We start from the raw sequence: 21,470 nt of genomic DNA, 5'->3' as shown, positions 1-21,470 counted from the left end.
TTGTAACAGAATCAGTCTTATAGCCATTAAAGACAGGCTTCCAGTATTAAATACAGCACTAGAAGTTGCACATCTGAGATGGTCTCCATGTAATTTCTCCCATGTGGACCCTAAAACCCCATATGCTCTAAGATGTGTTTAAGGCCCTATAAGACACAGGACCATCACTAATGAGCAAAGACCCTGAGCACATGTTTGATGTTAAGCATGTGCTTCTCTCTCCCAGGAGTCCATAGGACCCAAAGGCTTTAAGTGAATGGGTTTAGGGATATGCTTAAAGATAAGCATGTGTTTAGTTGCTTTCTTGTACTGTGGCTTTATTTCTTTTTACAGAAATAAGATAAATGGAAGATCTTATTACAGATCAAACACAAATAAATGTCTGAGACACCGCAGGGAGGCTTCAGGTCTTGGTTCAGAGCCCAATGAAGTCAATGGAAAAACACCCCAACACCTCAGTGGACTTTGGAGTGATGTCCTCAGAGGACTGATGATGAACCCACTGCAGAAACTTGTTGAATACCTCATGTTTCTTTGCAAGGTTCCCTTATCTTGTATCCAGATGTTGCTAACAAGGATTTTTATTAGCTGCTGAGAAGTATAAAAGTGGTGGTTTTTCAACTCCTAAAATACATGCACGTATAAATGAGGTGGACATGGCTTGCTCTGCAGTAGTGATTAGGGCCTCTGGAGCTGTGAGTGTGTTTCAAAGGTTTCTGGGTTCCTGTTGGTGGAACCATTTCTTGGTCCCACTGATCCTAAAGTGTCTGCACTTTTTCCTTCATGAAATGCAGTGAGGCAAGTGTGATGCTTCCCAGGGCAAATGTTGCCTCTTTGTAGGGGGAAAGGTTTACACAACAGGAACAGCAGGTTCCTTTGAACAGCATTTGTGTTTTCTGCCTTTAGACCTCTACAGCATATACAGCAACACCTGAGATACTCATTTAGATTCCCTTTTCAGGTGTGCAGAGAAATACCCACCATTTGAGAGCAATTTGATCTATATTTGATGTCCATTTCAGGATGAGGCGACGCTGGAGAATTCTCCGTTTGATCAGCCAAATTTCCACCCATACAGCTGGATTTTCATCCTATGGTTCAGGCTGAAGCTTTCCTTGCTTCTGCAGAGACTGCCCAACCAACATCAGAACTGCCCGAGCCACCAGCTGTCACCCAGCAGGAAAAGTCATCATGTGCCATCTTGTCAGGCTTGTCGTGAAGGTAGGTGTCATAAGAATGTATGTATTTCTGCCTTCTCAAAAGTTATTTGGGTGGCAGTACCAGAGCCACGGGCCAAGTTTTGTCCAAGCCAGCAAGCAGAGTGCCCACCTAGAGTCTCTGGAGAACACTTGCTAAGCTGATATTGCTTCCTCTTCTATTATTACTTGTGTTTGCAAGGTCAAATTGACATTTGTCTGCAAGGACATGCTATGGCCACATCAGAGGACCCATCCAGAGTCTCTAGAAAATTGTTAAGCTGTTAGTACATGCAAAACCTGTGTTGCTGCATTGCCTATTATTGCCTGTGTTTGCGAGGTCAAAGTGACACTGCTCTGCAAAGATGAGCCATGGTCACACCTTCGTTTTGCTCTGGAGGAATATCCTCTGTCACTCTGGGCGTTCCTTCCCCATTAATGAAAAACTTCTGTGAGCAACGTCCTCAGACACACTGTGTGAATTTTGGGGGTGTCCTGTGCAGGGACAGGAGTTGGACTCCATGATCTTTGTGGGTTTTCCAACTCAGGACATTCGATGATTCATTCACCGACAGCAGCTCTGGGATTTGGGACCTGGGGACAGGGTCCTATGCCAACTCCTCAGCACAATGGAGTTGTACCTGTACCATTCTGTTTAATGTTTAACAGAGTAAAAGTTAACAAACTGACATTATTTGCAGCTTGGATGTTCACTGGGTGAGCCTCATAAAATTCCTTTGATGTTTTACTCATATTCGATACCTTGATCTTTAACTGAGATCCCATTTTAATGCTAGAGAAAAAATGCCAATATTCACTAAATTCTAAAAGGCAAAACCAAAATTTTGGACCTGGTCTTTCTTTTCCTTCATAGGTCAGAGATTGCATGGAAAATTGCTTGAAGCATTTCCTTCTTTTAACACCAAAACAGAGCCTGACTTTTAAATAAAAAGAGTATTTCTGTCACGTGGTTTTTTTCTTTCAAACCATTTCACCAAACAGAAAGATACACATCAGTAGGTAAATGTGCAGTGCTACTTACTGTAATTATTATTTCTACTTTTGTTATGATTATGATGATAGGAAATATTTCTCAACTGTCCTCTAGAAGAGTTATTTATTCTACCCGGTCCCTGTGATAATTTTCTGTGGTCCTCTGAAAATAATCCACAGCCCTTTTTATACAAAAAAATCCCATTGGCTTGAAAGGCAAATGTTAACAACTTCTTCAATGAGTGGAAAAATACTTCTGTTGCTTAAACGTTGGTAATTAGACTGAGGACTTTCTCCCAAGTAAACCTTGACAATCTGACAATAATCTTTGGCTTTTGCACTGCATGGAGTTTCTTTTACATTGTTAAATGCATTCCATGTTTCAGTAAATGACACCAGGCTCACCAGCAGTGACTGAGTGATTAGTTTATCATCCTCTTAGTGCAGCCATCTAGATCTTTAACTCTTTAAGCAGTAGCATTTAAGTCTTGAGAACACCCAGGATCATGCCTGAGGCTTTAAGCATTCTCAGTTCAAGCAAATCTTGGATATCTAGTGAAAATGAAGAAAAGAAAGGAGGTGCATGCATTCTGATAACACTTTAAACAAGTCAGGTAAGCTAAATTGCAAATAAACACCAGGCTTTTTGCAGGGGAAGCCAATTCCCCTTTCCTGGGACGACTTAGGTCATTAGATGTCTGAGCAGCATGAAATTACGTGGAGAAAATCTAGCAGTGTACAGAGAGAGAGAGGGGTGACAAACCTACGTTTCCTAAGACCCAGGGATGATGTGAGGCGGGTTTTTTGGCTGGATTTACTGTTCTTTCATGGGGCAGTAAAACAACCAGTTTTAAAGAACAATTGATGATTAAAAAATGGTGTAAGTGGAATCATATTGTGCCAATGCCCTTGTGCTAAAATCCTGCCCATGCAGAGATGTGTAAGTACATAAAGCTTGGCAGCAACAAAAGTCTTTGGAGAACGAAGGGCCTCCAATAACTTGGGAAAAGAAAGGTGCAGGAGGGTTTTCAGACAGGAGGACCTGTGACCTGTGAGCTGCTGACCAGCTGCGCCTGCTGCTCAGCATCATGGATCTTCGCCGATCATCTGATCCCGCTCGGTAACACGAACCAGATCACTCTGTCTGCCCTCTGCCAGGGGAGACACGGAGCTGCTCACCCCACAGAGACAAAGTGCTTTGGGAGCTCTGTTGCTGGGAAGAGTCTAAAATGTATGAACATAGCGTTTATATGCCTCCAGGAACAGAGCAGGGCCCAATCTTTATTTATTTCCTATTTCATTCGCTTGCTCTGTTGGGTGTCTTTTTATTTATTTAACTATTTATTTTAATTTTGGGGGGTTTTGGCATTTTGTTTTTATTTTTCAGACTGTACGTTGAGTTTTGCTGGTTTAGGTGAAAGGAGACCTTGCCCAGCAGGGCAAGGATGATCCTGTGTGGACAGGGAATGGATGATGCCAGGTCACAGAAATTCTCTGTTTCCTAAAAAGGGTTAAGAGTGGACTGGGAGCTACCTCTGAGACAGCATCACTATGCACCTCCTGCAAGCATAGGCAGCCTAGTTACCTCTGCTGATTATTGCTTAGCCCCCAGGCTGTAACCATTCTTAACCCTACAGATACATTCAGGCACCTCTACCTAGCAGAAAACACAAGGGCATTGATCCGCTTGTGCCATCTGTGTCATAGAACAGAATCATAGAACAGGTTGGGTTGGAAGGGACCTTCCCAGCTCCCCCAGTGCCACCCCTGCCATGAGCAGGGACATCTTCACCAGCTCAGGTTGCTCAGAGCCCCGTCCAGCCTGGCCTGGGATGTCTCCAGGGATGGTTCATCCACCACCTCTCTGGCCAACCTGGGACAGGCTCTCATCACCATATTTATAAAAATTTTCTCCCTTGTATCTAGCCTGAATCTCCCTCCTTTCATTTAAAACCATCACCGCTTGTCCTATCACAACAGGCCCTGCTAAAAAGTCTGTCCCCATCTTTCTTATCAGCCCCTTTTAAGCACAGAAAGGCCACAATAAGGTCTCTTCTCCAGCTGAACACCCAAGCTCTCTCGGCCTGTCCTCCCAGCAGAGCTGTTCCAGCCTCGGATCATTTCTGTGGCTCCTCTGGCCCCTCTCCTAAAGGTCCATGTTCTGTGCTGAGGACCCAGAGCTGGATGCAGAACTCCTGGTGAGGTCTCACCAGAGCAGAATAGAGAGGCAGAAACACCTGCCTTTCAAAGCATCTGCTCTATGGTGGTCTCATCTTGGGCTCTTGGTGGCTTACCAGCTGGGGAACCTTTGAAAAAGGGAATGGTGACAGTGCTGGCAGCTGCCAGTGGTGTCAAGAGAGAGAAATGAACCACAAGACAGCTTTACAAATCCAAACTGCCTGCGTGGCACCACACTGAGAGACATCTGTCAGGCTCACCTTGGATGGCTGTGATTTTGTGCTTTGAATCTGGAGTTTGTCTCCACAATCCTTGACTCAATACTCATCAGAATCATAGAATCATTTTGGTTGGGCAGAGACCCTCAAGATCATTGAGTCCAACAGCTAACCCAATACCGTCACTAAACCATGTCTCTAAGAACCTCATCTACATGTTTTTTGAACAGCTCCAGGGATGGTGACTCCACCACTTCCCTGAGCAGCCTGTTCCAATGCCTGACAATCCTTTCCGGGAAGACATTTTTCCTAATATCTGATCTAAGCCTCCCCTTATTGACTCTAAGTCCTCTTTGGCCTTCTCATTTTATCCTCCACTCTCGATCCACTTCATTTTCATCTTGCAGTTGCCCAAGCCCCAACCCCACTTGGCTTCTCCTCGGTCCTTCCCATGCTCAGCCTGGTCCAAAGTGAACGGGCAGCAGAATTTCTGCCCCGCTTTGCCTCTTCACCCAACTGTTATGTGGGAAAAGAGTGATGGGAGATGCAGTGACTTGCTGAGGGTCTCTGGAGGCAGATTACTCCGTGTTTTTGGCAGCCATGGAGTTAGCTCAGTGTTGGGTCTTTGTGAGGAACATGTATAAGCTGATGGCACTTATTTATAAATGACATTGCACATTTGCTCGTTGCAATATTTCTTCGAAATGGGGTGTGGTGTCATTTGCATACAATACATGGTTCTGAATCTCGTTGCCTTATCAGGTGTGTGTACAGAGGGTGGGAAAAGTGGGAAAAGGCAGCAGAGTCAGCAGGACGGAGGTGGAACAAGCAGGAATGCAGGGTGGGACCAGGGGATCAAAGAGGTCCTCAGGGAAATTGCTGCAACTTAGTTCTGCTTGCCGTGACTCAAAGTGTAACACCAGCGTGCCCAGGGGGCTAGTACTGGGAGATGCTGGTGTTTTGCTCACCCCAGATGCTGCACAAATAGAACCTGCTGGTTCAGGCTCTTCATCCTGAGCCTTTAGTTCAGAAATCTAGTCTTAAACCTATTTCTCTTCACATCTGGGTGATGCTGTGCACCTGCCAGTTGCGTCATTCTGGGTTGTCTTTGCAGACGAGTGCTAACCTGTCGTGACACCTTGGTGCCTTTGGCTTCCATCCCGTTTTCTAGAATTGCACTTGGCCTTGCCTTGGCCCTTTGCCCAGACTGAATTTGCCTTCTTGGTTTTCACTTCTTTCCCATATCGGTTTTCTCTCCTGTTCTGTCTTCCTGCTTGTCCTCTGGGGTCTGGCTCTGTAAACCCTTCTGCCAGGTGGACCTCCGGGTGGGTGACCAACCCCTCGCTTCGAAGGTCCCTTCATAACAGAGTCCCTTCGTAAGACATAGCGAGATGTTTTCAGACTCACCCCCTTTTGCCATTTCATGTTTTTTCTTCTTCAAACTGATTTTTAGATTCCTCAAAGTCCTTTTTCTCCCTTTCTTAATGAACCAGTTTTATTCCTCTGTAAGCTGTTCGGTGAGTGGTATTTTGAAAAACAAAATAAGGAGATCCTGCAAAAGCTCTTTCATAGCAAGCCTGGTTTGCCTGTGGGATTAGACATACACAGTACGCACATCCAACACTGGTTTGCCCACATTGTTCGGATGAGGTATCAGAGAGTACAGACTGTCTTTGCATTGGAGGCTAACAGGTCAAGAAATTGTCCTCCCTTCAGTTCCTGGGCCATGTGGCTGCCAGCCACTAATCTAAAGCCCATTTCTGGAAAATGCTGGAAACCCACCTCTGACTACAACGTGCTTGCGGGCATATTCACTTTTGCTTCTTCCTTGTGCAGGAGATTTTGCTCCTGCAGTTTTTGAAAAGTCCCACAGCAGTGATTCCCTTCTGCTCTTCTTCTCCAGCGAGCGAGACAGGAGAGAGTCAGCCCAGGTCTTTCTGCTGTAGATGAGATGTGGATCACGGAGTGTCTCTCCCCGACATATGGGGCAGGACAACTTGTGTTTCATGTGCTGTAAATGAGAGATCATACAGAGTCTCTGACTCATGTTACTCCTCCAATATGTTCCCAGGGGCTGGAGCCCCACTGAAATGGTTTGAAAACCTTCTGTTTGCTGGGTTGGAATTGGAAGACCTGGTTAGAACTAAAGTTTGGTTTTGCTTTATTTCTGAGAACGGTGCCAAGTGCTCCTGTTCTTCCAGAATGGACACACTGACATGCCTTTAATTCTAATGGCCTTCTTTCCCCTTTTGTTTATATTACTGGCCACTGTCAAGCATATGCTTAGCCACTTGGATAAAGCAGGTTCCTGGTGATTCAGCCAGTGTCACAGAAGCACAAAGCTGAACCTGGACCTTCTGGAGTCTAAATCAACTCCTTCATCATCTGGTCCTTTAGGCATCCTGTTACTTGCAGCACTGCACCAAACCTATCGCCTTTGAACTTTGCAGGTAAATAAAGGCCTTCCTCAGGCTGCTGAGTCAGCGTCTGTGTATGATGGAAGCAGTGAAGGGGAAAATACATAATTGCTTATGTAGAAAAGAGCCAAAAATGAAATCAGGTCTCGCCGCTGTTGACCCCTGATTGGATGCTTTTGGGTAGTAGTTTTTGGCAGGGGAGGTGGGCTTTGATTCTGCTTACAATGATTTTTTTGTTGCCCCAGAATGGATCGGAGTGGGTAACAGTAAGTAAGAATGTCTCTGCCTTGAAAACAAACCCAGCTAACGCCTCACTCGTGAGCTTGCTTTATCAATAATAAAACAGAGAGCCTTGCCGCACCGTGGTGAAGTCGGTCCTGCTAAAAGGTTTGTCAGGAAGGACAGCAGGTTCTTTCAGCTCATTCCTTCTGCTGCACAGGGCATTACCCCTTTCATAAGGATTAAACCTGCAGGATATTTGCAGTGAACAGGGTTGTCCTGACAAAGCTGCTTCACTAACATGGATTGTTTTTACTAGAATAAGGCATCAAGGTCTCACCTTGGTAGGATCCTGTATGTTTTATCTGAATGTGATGGATATGCGTGTGTCTTATACACACATTTATATACTCATACATGTTTATAAAATTACATGTGACACTGAGAAGTAGGACAGCAGCTTGACAAGGAATACCTGCAAAGCCCAGACAACCTCCATCCTCATGGATGTGTGAATGGAGAAGGAGCCTTTCCCTCAGAAAACACCTTTGTCTTGTCATGTGTCTATAGGAGGCTCACGCTCTGTTCATACAAGTTCATTGTGTAAGGTTATTCACTGAGTACTTTCTAAGAAAGATCCTTGGTCTGATGATTATTTGTCACCAAGCAACTGGTACAAACGAGCCCCACCAGTTTATCATTGCTGGAGATGGAGGCCACAGGGCACATACATCCCTGTTTCCCGACTGGAAATCGCAAGCGGGATCCTTCCTCTTTGCTTTCAGGTGAGGATGTTCACATTAACGAGCTCAAAATTCATCAACGTGCCGACATTTGACATTGTGATAATGTCTACCAGTAAAGTCCTTTGCTATTGCTGAAAATCAAATAGTTGCCATGAACTATTTTTGCAGCAGTTGTCCTGCTCTGCTTATTTACGCCTTGTGCAAGTGTTTGAAACCATTAAGGCTTGTGGTGATAGCAGATCTCACGATACAATTAAAGGACAAAGACAAATGTCAGCACCCTGGAGGTGCCACGTGGTTGTGTGGAATGGTAGGTTCTGGTAGTGGGGCTAGACAGTGAGGAAGAGCAAAGCATTTGAAATATCTGAGTGGCAGCCGAACTCAGACAAAGCTGCTGGAGACACTCAGCAGTGGTACGAATGAGAACGGAGCTGCCAACGCCTGTGGGATTCTTGAAAAGTATTCATGACAACAGATCCAAAATGCATCTGCTTATCTTAGATAACCATATGGCTGTGTGGTGTTCGTTAGAAGAATGATTGTTTTTATTAACACCAGCGTGGATTTCAGAGGAGGAGGAATGTGTTCTTCATCTTCTGGAGATCCTTCTTGCTCCTCAGGGATGAGGCTTTGATTGAGTGAGGAATCTTCTCTGGAGACATTCAAGACCTGCCTGGACACATTCCTGTGCAATCTACTCCAGGTGAACCTGCTTTAGCAGGTGGGTTGGACTAGACAATCTCCAGAGGTCCCTTCAACCCAAACCCTTCTATGATTGTCATTCTGTAGTGCAGTGCGGAAGCAAACACATCTCCTTCCAAAAGTTGCGTGAGATCAGTGCATATTCTTCTTGTAACATTGATCAAGGAAACTAATCGATGGATAGATGAATTTTCAACAGATGCACCAGAATTAGGAGGCCTGGGTCTTAGGGAGGCGCTTCAGCAATACAATGCATAAAATAAAGGTAAAGCTAATTTAATGGTCTGCTATTAAAATTCTCCTGAACTGGGTTAATGAAGTGTTCAAGAGAACATGAGGGGAGATCTCATCACAGTCTACAGCTTCCTCACAAGAGGAAAAGAACGGGCAGGCACCGAACTGACAGAACCCGAGGGAATGGCAGGAAGATGTGCCAGGGGAGGTTTAGGCTGGACATTAGGAAAAGGTTCTTCACCCAGAGGTGCTGGACACTGGAACAGGCTCCCCAGGGAGGTGTCACGGCCCCAAGCCTGACAGTGTTCAAGAAGAGTCTGGACAACACCCTCAGACACACGGGATGAACTGTGGGGTGTCCTGTGCAGGGAGAGGAGTTGGACCAGGAGGCCTTGGTCTTAGGGAGGCGCTTCAGTGATACGACGCATCAAATAAAGGTAAAGCTAATTTAATGGTCTGCTATTAAAATTCTCCTGAACTGGGTTAATGAAGTGTTCAGGAGAATTTCAACAACAGACCATTAAAATAACTTTATTTTATGCATCGTATCTCTGAAGCACCTCCCTAAGACCCAGGTCTCCTAGTTTTGATGCACTGTACAGGTGTCTTTTAAGGAACAATATTTAGCCGCAGAGACCTCGTGCTCTCACAGTAGAAGATGGATGATGTATGTACAAAAAGCAAGGGGTGGAAATTCTAGGCTTGCTCAGTCTTGAGGATCTTTGAGAAGTGAAAAAATGATCTAGTCAAGTAAAAGCAACTAAACGTTCTCCCTGCGTGGGACAGTCAACCTTTTCATAGCATTCGGAAAACAATAAAAATCACTCTTAAAAACTTAAAAACAGGAAAAGCAGACAATCCTGCTGTTTCAACTGCTGTGGATCTGATTGCCTTTTTATAACTGCGTTTGTTTTTATGTTCCACACAGTGTTTTTGTATGTATTTGCTAAAAAACCTATTTGGAATAAAACAGCGATCCTGAACGTGATTCTTTTCTTAGCTTTGGAGTGGTTCTACCTCAGTAGAGATGAGTTAACATCATGCAGAAATAAAATCCAAGCTGGGCCCAGCCCTCTGATTCAGGAGAAGTATGAATTTCTTTATTCAAGGGAAGGTAGAAAAATGGGCCAGCTCTGAAATGTTCAGGGAAATCATGAAAATCTCGAGTGGTTGTAAAATATGTTCCTTTTGCCATTCAAGCAGCTGCGCTTGTTTTCACCGGTTGTCATCCGGCTCTTTAGTGAAGAGCTACTTTGGAAACTGTAATCCCTTGGAGCTGTTTGTTCAGTTCCCTTTGTTTTAATTGACAAGCTTAAGCGGTTGAAAGGAGAGGGTAGGAGGGAATTGATCTTAGCACACTAGCGGGGCATCTCCTCCTGTAATTCACATCATTAAAAGGTCTCTGACGTGTGGCTTTACTTATTTATTTATGGGTTTAGGCTTGTTTCTGCTCAAGCACAAATCTGGTGAGACAAGGTTTGGGGTTTTTTTGTTTGGTTTTTGTGTGTGTGGTGTTGTTTGTTTGTTTGTTTTCCCAATGCAGGTTGTTTGCAAACTTTGGAGCCCAAAAGGTACAGCTGCTCTAAAAATAACACAGGATGCAAGAACTGGTTTGGGAAGATCTCTCTCTGCCCCCGAGTCCAGAGGCATCCCCTGAATTGCTGCCATTAGGGGAAAAGTTTGCCTTGTAAACAGAGTTGGCCTGATTTCTAGAGGTGCTGAACATCCACCTGCAGCGCTTGCTGGTAGGTCCTGAGCACACCAAACCTGGAAACGGGTCAAACGTGAGTGGCTGGGATTTTATCAGGAACACGTCTGGGCAAATCCACCATTACTGGGTTGAAACGACAGAGAGTAAATAATTGCCGCTCAGCTGGTGACCTCTGCAAGCAGAGCTGGGTGCTCGGACTCTAGGAGACCTGCCAGCTCCTGGGCTCCTTGCTGCCACCCACAAAAAACCTTCTGCCACAGTCAAGGTCTGTACACACGTGAATCACCTCTTTGGCCATTTTTTGCAGGGCGACGTCCCCAATGACCTGGTGCTTCGCTTCCAGAGGATGCCAATCATCTTACTGGCCCAGCGCAGAGATCCCCAGAAGGTTTTGCATGGAAGTCAGAGAGGAAGAAACCTGGCAGCAGGTCCCCGAATGTGGCTGGGACAGGGTCACAGGCAAGAACCAACCCAACAAACGCAAGGTGGGATGCAGGGGGAAGTGGCACAGGCATCATGTTCTCTATTTTTGACGTGCTGGGTCTTTAAAATACACAAGGTTTTATCTACCACTGAATTAAGCAGTGTTTGCTTTTCAAACCTTCTGCATTTGTATTTTTAGCTTGATTTTGGCATTCACTGTTTTTTGGTTGGAATATATAACACACTCAGTTGTTTAGTGTGCCTGGACTGAATTCAGCCCATGTGTAACTCCACAGGCTCGAGCAGAAGCTACGTTCAAGGTGAATTACTCTCTATGGAGCTAAGGAAATACAGCTTCTGCAGACAAGCGTTTCAGCTCCCTCAGTAAATGCTACACTATTTCCATCCATGGTTATTCCTTTGTGGTTTGGGTTATGTATTTACATTTTACGGAATAAACACTACAGCTTTCCCCATGACTAACACTTCTTACTAAGCAATAAGCTACTCAAATACGCTATTGCCTCCTCCAAGAGCCCAAACCACACTGCTCTCCGCTGGATCTCTGTCCCCAGCTTGCACAGAGCCATAGTTAACCAGCATCACATACACAACTTGTTGGATTTCGGTTTAACGGGACGGCTTACGAGAGCAGGCACTGGATGTTGTGGGACTGAATTCCTCAGGGACAAGCATTTCAAACACTCTGATCCCAGCGAAACACGAGTGAAGTCTTCAGACGAAGAGCGGAACGTATCGCCGCTGCTCCCACAAAGAGGGAACCGGTTGCTTTTCCAAATCCCGAGGTCTGTTTTAAGAGCAGCGCTATACAGGCCCTTGCGTAAACTTTGTTTATAGACTGGAGTATTTTCAATGAAAATGTTATTTAACTTTAAAAAGTTGCACAGCAGCTACTCCAAAAATTGTTTTTCCTTCTTAAGAATAACACACAGTGTGATACATTTGAAATGGCGATAGCAATATTTCACAAATTTTGATGGATTCATAGCCCGAATACCTTGCTAACAGATGTTTCTTTTAAACTCAGAGTGGTATAGGAATAACTCAGAGATATTACAGTGTCAGCACTGCCTTTTATCTGTGCCTGTCCTTTCAGTGACATCCCTGGGCTTTTCTAATGCATGGGTCAAATCTGAGCTAAAAAAACCCAAGTGAAATATTAAAAGAAGCGGTATCTGATTGAGTGTGAGTTTTGGGGTGGTGCTGTGAGGAAGCCGCCGTGCTGCTGTGGGCTCATTGTGTGCTTGGGGACAGCGGCCTGGTGGTTTGTGGGGACGTGCTGGTTTACAGTCATCATTTCTGAGCTGGCTTTTGGTTGTGGTTAATTAATGAATTTAGGAGTTCCCATGGCCACGTCTTTTGGTCTCATAAATCAACTTTTCTCTCTGTGGATGACAGTTTGGCCAACAAAAAGGGACACCCCAGCAGGGCAAAGGGACAATATTTCAATGCCCCGGTAGAGTTTGGTTTTATTTTTTCATTCAGTCTACGTTGTGTCTCCAAAGTATGTGGCATCCATTGCTCTTCATTAGAGGCTCTTTCCCAGGAGCTGCCTTCATACCTTGTACATCACCCTCAGCGGGTCCAGCGGATGTGTGTGGGTGGCAGACCCATCTGTCCCCACACCTGTCCCCAAACCCCACCCGGGAACAAACCCAAGCCTTGGCAAGCCTGGCTCTTACTCTCAACTCCTAAGCTGGCCCAGGGCAACGCTGGGGTTGAACTGCGGGGCAGGAAGGATCCTTCCTTCAGGAGACCCCCGTTCGTACCCCCCTGGAGCAGCCAGTTGTCGCTGCACATGGCTTGGGAAGGGAACTCCTTCACATCTGCGTGGGGGTCCAGGAACCTGGTCTGGAGAGAAGGGGCAAGAAAGTGTTATTATTCTGGCAGCCAGCGAGGGAAGGAGAAGGTGGAGAAAATCTGGAGGGCGAGTGGGAACCCAGAGCAGGGAGCAGGGATGATCCCCGGCCTGGCAGCGGGGTCCCAGCCCCGGGAGCGGGTCCCGGGGGCCCGGCGGGTGCCGTGAGCGCAGGAGGAACCGGGGCTCTGCCGCCGGCCCTCTGCCCGTGCAGCTGCTCCTCATTCCCAAGCGCTCTCTCCCTTCTCCTCAAGGCTCTTCCCGAGTTTCCCTTCCCGAGTTTCCCATCCCAAACCGGCCCCGCGGTGCCCGCCGGGGACCGTGCGGTGACACGGGAGCCCCGGGGACACCCGCACCCACGGTCTCCCCGGCTGGAGGCGATCGCGGGGACTGCGCCCCCAGGGGATGCACCTGAGCGGAGCGGGGGGAACCCCTCGGGGGACCGCGCTAACTCCGTCGTCCCACCCCCGGCGGGGTCCCGACCCTCGGCCCGGCCCCTCCACCCCCCTTCCCGGGGCGGCGGGCGCCGCGGGCCGGGAGCCGGGCGGGGGCGGCGGGGCGGGCCGGGCCGTCCCCCGCGGGGCCGGGCCGGGCGGGGGCGGGCCGGGGGCGGCGGGCCGGGCCGGGCCGGGCTGGCGGGGTGCGCGGCTCCACGTGACTGCGGGGCCGGGAGAAAACCGGGGCCGGCGGCGGCGGCGGCCGCACTGCGCCCGGGCGGCGATCGCGGGAGGCGCTCGGCAGCCGCTGCCCCGGGGCTTTCGGCGCGTTGGGTCCGGGCTGGCTCTCCAGAATCATGGACTGTGCTGATATGCCTTGCTTGCTGTCAGTGAGTACAGCCCTCTTCTTCCTCGGCTTCGCTCTTTACTTTTTCAGTTTTTATTACGGCTCGTTTTTATTTTATTTTTTAAACTTTATTTTGTTGTCCCCGTTCTCCCCCTCCCGGCGTCCGGCGGCGGGACGCGAACCCTTAACTCCCCCGTCCCGCCGAGCCGGGCGACCCTTCCCCGCCGCAGCTTCACCCGGCGGGGCGAGCGGGGCCGGGATGCGGCGGGACCCGCCTGCCCGTGGGGGCTGCGGGCGGCGAGCAGCCGGGGGCGAGCGGCCGATCCCTGCCCGCCGGGCCGCTCGGGGGTTGCTTCTAGTACCCTTTTGCCATTTATTAGTAGTAGTATTATTATTTTTAAGTTTATTCGCAAGAGGAGGAGGAGGAGGGGGAGTTGCTTCTCATCCTGACTTTTCTTCTTGTTGCGTTTTTTACACCCCAGAGACACCATGATTCCTGGTAACCGAATGCTGATGGTCATCCTACTATGCCAAGTCCTGCTAGGAGGTACTAACCATGCTAGCCTGATACCGGAGACCGGCAGGAAGAAAATCGCAGAACTTCAGGGACAAGCCGGACCCGGACGCCGCTCTGCCCAAAGCCATGAACTCTTGCGGGGTTTCGAAACAACTCTGCTGCAGATGTTTGGGCTGCGAAGGCGGCCTCAGCCCAGCAAATCAGCCGTCATTCCTAGTTACATGCTGGATCTCTATCGACTGCAGTCTGGAGAAGAGGAGGAAAACCTCCAGGAAATTAGCCTGCAGTACCCTGAGCGATCGACCAGCCGGGCAAACACCGTGAGGAGTTTCCACCATGAAGGTCAGTGATGGGAGGAGGTAAATTCCCAGCCCCAGTAGCGATTGGGATTTCCTTGTGTTTGGAAGCTCACGAATGCATTTAGAAGCAGGACGTGCCTGGCCCTATATTTATGGGAGGAAAACCGCCCCCCCCCCCCCCCGCCCCCGCCACCCAGCCTGCTGCGTGTGGGTGACAGGCGTGCTGCTCTGTATTTTTTCCAGCATCCTGTGCTTAACCCGAGCTTGACCATATTTTGAGGTGCTTTCGCTTCTGGTGACAACAGCGAGTTTCCTTCAGTGCCTCTGCCTCGGGGTCACTCCCTGGGCTCGGGTGGATTTAATGGCTCTGGATCGGATGCGGGAGTAAAGTGAGGGCGGGATCTCGCCCCTGGTGTGTTTCTTTTGAACTATCAAAGCGATTGCTGCCTGGTTTTGCTCTTAAGAAAAAAAAAATCTCCAAAAACCCCTACTCGAATTTAATACTTACAGCTGTGTGTTTATAAGGTTTATTCAATAGGCCCTTGTAATCTGATCCAAATGTTTCCTAGCGGATGTTTCTTTTCCAAAGTAAATCTGAATTATTAATCCAGCCGCATCATTACTGCCTTGGAATTTGCTTCTCTTTCTCCCCCTGCCCCCTGCGCCCCGTAACAAGGCACCTCTGTGCTCTGTGGCACCGCACCTCGCCGGGGAGGTGATTTTGGAGAGACTTGGGGTAGGGAAGCAAAAGGGGGAAAGCCTTCCTGAAAGGGGGAGAGAGACGGGCAGGGGTGACGCGCTCTGGGCACAGGCACGCGGAGGGCAAGCGAGCAGGATGGTCTGGCCGGAGGGATGCGCGGGGAGCGGAGAGGTGCCGGTGGCTGCCAGGCCGGTGAAGCGTGGGTGCTGTGCCGGGGGCTGTGCCTGGGTGCCCCGAGGCTGACGTGCTCTTGTTTGCTTTTTCCTTTACCGCTTCCCCCCCGCCCTGCTCCTCTCCAGAGCACCTGGAGAGCGTCCCAGGTCCCAGCGAGACGCCCTGGATCCGCTTCGTCTTCAACCTCAGCAGCGTGCCGGAAAACGAGGTGATCTCCTCGGCAGAGCTGCGGCTGTACCGGGAGCAGGTGGAGGAGCCGAGCGCGGCGTGGGAGAGGGGCTTCCACCGGATAAACATTTACGAAGTGATGAAGCCGCTGTCGGAGCGCGCTCAGGCCATTACGCGCCTGTTGGACACGCGTCTGGTGCACCACAACGTGACGCGCTGGGAGAGCTTTGATGTGAGCCCGGCCGTGATCCGGTGGACCAAGGACAAGCAACCGAACCACGGGCTGGTGATCGAGGTGACCCACCTCCACCACGCACAGACTCATCAGGGCAAACACGTCAGGATTAGCCGATCTTTACCTCAAGGGCGCGGGGACTGGGCTCAGCTCAGGCCGCTCCTGGTCACTTTTGGGCACGACGGGCGAGGCCACGCGCTGACCCGCAGAGCTCGCCGGAGCCCCAAACACCAGCGTTCCCGCAAGAACAAAAAAAACTGCCGCCGCCATGCCCTCTATGTGGATTTCAGCGACGTGGGCTGGAACGACTGGATCGTGGCACCCCCGGGGTACCAGGCGTTTTACTGCCACGGGGACTGTCCCTTCCCTCTGGCCGACCACCTCAACTCCACCAACCACGCCATCGTGCAGACGCTGGTGAACTCGGTGAACTCCAGCATCCCCAAGGCCTGCTGCGTGCCCACGGAGCTGAGCGCCATCTCCATGCTCTACCTGGATGAGTATGACAAGGTGGTCCTGAAAAACTACCAGGAGATGGTGGTGGAGGGGTGCGGGTGCCGCTGACCCCCTTCCCCGCCACCTTCTCCCCCCCTTCTCTCTCCCTCCCATCCCACCCCAGAACTGCTTGCTATAGCTGGACTCTTCTCTAAACTAAACATTCACCTTGACCTTATTTATGACTTTATGTGCAAATGTTTTTTTTTGACAATAATGATCATATATTTTGACAAAATATATTTATAACTACATATTAAAAGAAAAAAATAAAATGAGTCATTATTTTAAAGGTAAACGCATTTTGTGTCTCACCTCTCAGGGTGCTGCCGAGGCTGTGCTGGCCGGGAGTGCAGCAGGGAATGTATCTTCTCTCCTCATCTTTTCCCCACCCCCTGCCCCTGCTTTCCCCCCACCCTTCTCCCCTTAAAAGCTTTGCAAATTTTAGTCTTTCTATTTCTCACCGAGGTACCGCGGATCCCCCTGTGCTGGGGCTGCGCCACGAGGGAGATGAGGGTCCCTGGAGATTAAGAGCTGCTTCTCCCGGCCGCTGGGAATAGAACCGACCTGGCTAACCTGGCCTAAGCGTTTGCAAAGCGACCCGCCAAAAAATGCATTTGAAAAGAAGGTGAAGATTTACCTGAGGGCTTTATGCTAAACCCACTGGGTTTTATACCCTTCGTCCATCTTCAAGATTCCCCAGGTTTTAAAACTATTAACATTTTCCCCTACTTCTCCTCCCCTCCCCACTGCAGATTGGTTTCTTTGGGAAGCTTCAAAGGTTTGCACGAGTCCTTTGAAGATCAAATCGCCCCATTACAATGCCAAAAAAAAAAAGATATCTGGAGCAGTTAAATACGTGTTAGCTAATAGCTACCTGCGCTGTGTCCTTTCCAAATTGCTTCCGAGCAGGAAGGCGACCGGAGCCAAGCAGGTACAGTTAGTCAGAGGTATCAAGGCCTGAAACCCCTGGCTCAAAGGCATCGGATGGACTGTGTTTGGCTTGGAAAATCAGGAGCTGTGCCGTGGGGTGCGTGTGGGGCTGGTGTCCTCGGCGGTTGCGGGAGCGGGAAGGGAGGGCAGCAGAATGAGGGTGCATGAGACGCCTTGTGTTTTTCTTTTAATGACCGAAGCTTTCCAACCCTCCGAAAGGGGCAGCTTAGTTGAAACCGATTAAAAAAAACGGAGTGGAAAGCTTGCCAAAAGCCTTGGCTCCCTGAAGAGTGCAGGTGGAGAGGAGATGGGAGCCGCGGGGGGAGGCGAGCGTGGCCCCGCATTTCTCTCGGCAACAACAACAACAGAAAATAACAGCTCTAAGCCTCCTCGAGGCTTTTCTACCCCTCTGTCCCACTGGGTGCCGGTGCGTGGGAGCAGGTCACCATGTCCCCTTGGGTGTTGGAAAGAAAGCCTTTGGGTGGCTCCATGTAGGGTGCTGGGGGGTCCCCACACCCTCCGCACACCCTATGGGGCAGCAGTGGGTCTTTGATATGTGGGGGCCAATCATCCCCGGCTTTGCAGGGATGCACAGTGTGGAAGATTTGGGGGGATCACCCCACTGCTGCGGTGGGTGTAGGGGATGGGGGTTTTGTTGCGGCCGTGTCTCCGGGGCCCCCTCAGCCCTGAGCTGACACTCTCATTCCTGCTTTTAGAAGGGAAATGTGTGGCCCGGGGCATCGGCGACCTGCTGCCTCCCCTTTGATGCCTGCATATCAGACATAGCCATGCCAAAGAAAGAATTTCATTTTGAAGTGGCATCAGCTAAGGGCGAGCGCCTTTCAGCTGTCTGACAGGGCAATTACACACATCTGCCCCGCTGCCGATAACCTGTGGCCGGGGAAAGGGGGTCTGGGGGCTGCAGGGCAGGACCTGCAAGAGGATGCCTTGAAAAAAATCACTATACTTTTATTTTTTAAAGGGGAAAAAAGAAAACTTAAAGAGGCTTCCCCCAGTTCACTTCCCTGCTCATTGGTGCATCCCGGGTTGTCCTGGAGGCTGAAGGCCATGGGGGAGTTACAAAGCTCAGCAGCGTGTGCGCAAAAGCCTATTGGATTTAGACCGCTTTCATTGTAGAGGTCTCCAACTGTTTTGCTGCGTTCCTGCTGCTTTATGGATCTGTTTGTTTTGGTGCTTATTTTTGCGTTGTGTTTAAATGATGAAATCGAAGCTTCAGCCCCGTGGAGGCAGTGGCACCTGCTCTTGCATAGGTGCTGCGAGGGGAGAGGTTGTCCTGATGCGTACGTGGAGGTTTTCCTTCGCTTTGGTTTTCCTGCCTTGGTGCTGGGCTGTGGGTTGGTTGGTGAGATCCTACATAGGGTGTTCTGCTCAGAAACTGTAGGATTTTTATTTCTTTTATTTTTTTTTTTTTTAATTGAAGTATTTCAATGTTGTAAATTTTGTTAGAGTCTAAGCAGTGGATATAAAGTAGCTGATGGTAAAAGTGATGTATATAACAAAATATTTGCGGATGCATTGAGCAGCTTGCTGAGTGGAGCACGTCTAAACTTGTGCATTTAACATGGGCTGAGCGCAGGGGCTGAGGGTTTGCTGCCCTGTGTGTCTTTGTCCCCCTGTCCCAGGTGGGTGGCAGATTGCTGGGTGGCCTCCTGCCATCAGAGAGGCCTTTAGCAAAAGTTCCGAGTTGGATAATGGTTTAAAAATAGGAAAATACATTTAAATTGTCAGGGAAACCAGATTTTTTTTTTTAAGGTGATAACCAGTGATGTCTTTTTCCCCACCGCTTCAATTTGCACTGGGTTTTGCTGGTGTTAATCAGAACTCCCTTCACCACCCCGGCGAGGGGGAGAGGGGTGGATTTTGGGAAGCTGTGCGTTAAGTGCTGGTGCGGAGAGGCGCAGGAATTCCACGCAGCATTTCTGGCTATGTTGTTCATTTGTTGCAGCGCCTGTGGGGTTTGATCTCACACACTGGAATCAGCATCACGACCGCTCCTGTCTGTTTGCGGAGTGCTGTGTGCCACAGATGTGCCAATGTGGCTTCTTGCTGCTTTATCTGTGTCAGAAACTACCTCGCTTGTGCAGCAGAGAAGAGCCGGAGTGTTGGTTTAGCCTCAGATAGGCCGTGTTTAGCTTAGCTTAAAAGTATGACAGATACAATCTGCTTTATAAGTGCAATAATTCCTCGGATTGTGCAACGTATTATTTGTAAACGTTACTTATTTCAGAGTGAGCGCCTTGTTTGTGGTGGCTGGCACAGAAATCCCTGGAAGGTCTGAGATAAGGCATGTCGATTTAAGCCCCCCTTATTCGGACCAAGCTGGGAATTAAAGGAGAATGGGTTGAAGATGGGTGTGCAGCCACTTCCCCACCACCTGGGTGTCCTCCTGGCAGCTGTTTCCACCACCCAGCATCCCAAGAAGTGTGAGTGGGATGGTGGATGCTCTGCGGCTTGCTGGGATGTGGCTTCATCTTTGTGCTGAGCGCAGGAAGGCTGTGACTTTTCATACCTAGAAAGTGCTATCATACTGAAGCCTGTGTGGCACACAGATGTAGGAAATGAGGAGAATATCTCAGCAGGGTTTGGTAACCTGTGGCTTCAGCTGAATTGGTCACAGTGGTTGTTGGTGAGTGTACTATAACACAGCACAGGAGGGAGATTCAGGCTGGACAGGAAGAGATTTTTGCCCCTGAGGGTGGTGAGAGCCTGGCCCAGGTTGGCCAGAGGGGTGGTGGATGAACCATCCCTGGAGACATCCCAGGCCAGGCTGGACGGGGCTCTGAGCAACCTGAGCCGGTGAAGATGTCCCTGCTCATGGCAGGGGTGGCACTGGGGGAGCTTGGAAGGTCCCTTCAACCCAAACCATTCTATTGGTCTAACATTATTGCTGGAGCACTGGTGAGGGCACCGGGTAAGGTGAGCTGGAAAATGGGGTCCCAGGTTCTGCTGTGTGTCAGGAGCTCCCCCCAGAGACCTGTGGTTACCCTGATTCCCAACCCCTGCTCTCTTGGCGTGTAGGATCCCAAGAGTCTCCTGCCAGGACTTTCCTCTTCCAGGTGAAAATTTGCCCCCAAGTCTAAGCTCACATCATCATGTTAAGAAAAGCTGCTGTCCTGGAGAAGCTGTAATTGAGGAGTAAGTCTCAGCCAGCCGGGCTTTGCTTGTAGCCACAGGGTCCGAGGCTTTGCAAATTAGTTTCTAAAAATGCAAATCGGTTTGGAAGAGAAGCACCGAGGTTTGCACGTTGCTATTCTGGGATGAACACAGAGGCTTTGCTACAGAGCCAGCAAAGGAAGACGGAGGCCCTTCTCGTTTGGACTGCAGCGCTTGGACACCTCTAGTAAACTCGTCGCCTGTTACAATAGCGATTAGCACAGTCTAGTTGTGATGGCTTGAAAAACTGTTGAATCTTGGCATCGAGTGATGCTTTGTTCTCTTTTTTTCTGGGATTTCATCACACGATAGCAGGTTCTCCACTGTGCGTAGTCCCCGTCTGAAAACACAGGACCTAAGCAGGCATGAGGAGAGATTACTGCTCTCCTACAGATAAGGATCTTGGGCACAGTCAGGTATGGAGAGCAGGCAGAGCCAGAAGAGACATCCAGCCACCTCAGTCCCTGCCTTGTGATCTAGACACAAAATTCTTCTCTGGTCTTGAGTCTGTCCTTCTGAAGATCCACCACTTAACCTCAAACTAGTGGTGGATTCCTGCGTAGTATGATGAAAGAGGAGGCAATAAAGTCCATGTCATTCTCTAGGCAGGTACAATAACGACAGAGACTATCAGAAATTACCCAGACATTGGATATTTCCTTCCCTTCGTGGATCCGGCATTCAAGTTTTGAAAGGTAAAACAGAATTCTTTTTTAAGACGTTATTTTCACTTGGCTTCTTAAAGAAGCACCTCACACTCACTTCTTATTTGACAACACAGCATCCGCCTGACAAAAACAGTGAAGGGGAAAATCCATCAGTCAGCGCTTGCGCCTTAGCAGAGCCCAAGTAGGAATGAGCCCACGGGGAGTTCTGCCTCTCTTGAATCAACCGTGAGTCACTTGTTCCACCCAGCAGATACACATGTGCTGGGACTTTGGTTCTGCTTGGTCCATCCAAATTTGCCCTGACTTGGAGCTGTTTTGCACACCGTCAGCGTTTTTCACGCAGTACCTCCTGCCCGTACCTTGATGCCGTGTTGCACATGGGAATGGCTTTGTGGAGGCCACAGCCTC

At 49.2% G+C, this 21,470-nt stretch overlaps 1 protein-coding gene and 1 long non-coding RNA gene across 2 annotated transcripts; both read left to right on the top strand.

The window, feature by feature from the left end:
• Positions 1-1,028: 1,028 nt before the first annotated feature.
• On the top strand, positions 1,029-12,237 carry LOC139828149 (uncharacterized). The gene is made up of 3 exons (XR_011739465.1): positions 1,029-1,221; positions 10,447-10,648; positions 10,922-12,237. It is a non-coding gene; the product is annotated as an uncharacterized lncRNA (long non-coding RNA).
• A 1,359-nt stretch (positions 12,238-13,596) lies between these two features.
• On the top strand, positions 13,597-16,585 carry BMP4 (bone morphogenetic protein 4). The gene is made up of 3 exons (XM_065839112.2): positions 13,597-13,742; positions 14,182-14,558; positions 15,515-16,585. The coding sequence occupies exons 2-3, from the start codon at positions 14,189-14,191 to the stop codon at positions 16,354-16,356; spliced, it is 1,212 nt and encodes a 403-aa protein (XP_065695184.1). The 5' UTR covers positions 13,597-13,742; positions 14,182-14,188; the 3' UTR covers positions 16,357-16,585.
• Positions 16,586-21,470: the final 4,885 nt, after the last annotated feature.

This window comes from Patagioenas fasciata, chromosome 5, assembly GCF_037038585.1.
Source record: "Patagioenas fasciata isolate bPatFas1 chromosome 5, bPatFas1.hap1, whole genome shotgun sequence".
NCBI classification, from domain to species: Eukaryota; Metazoa; Chordata; class Aves; order Columbiformes; family Columbidae; genus Patagioenas; species Patagioenas fasciata.
Note: the sequence above shows the minus strand (reverse complement) of the source record. Positions and strands in the feature narration are given on the sequence as shown.

Coding starts and splice junctions, on each gene's coding strand:
- BMP4 (XM_065839112.2), top strand. CDS start 14,189: ATGATTCCTGGTAACCGAATGCTGATGGTCATCCTACTATGCCAAGTC. Junction 14,559..15,514: donor GAGGAGTTTCCACCATGAAG/GTCAGTGATGGG, acceptor GCTCCTCTCCAG/AGCACCTGGAGAGCGTCCCA.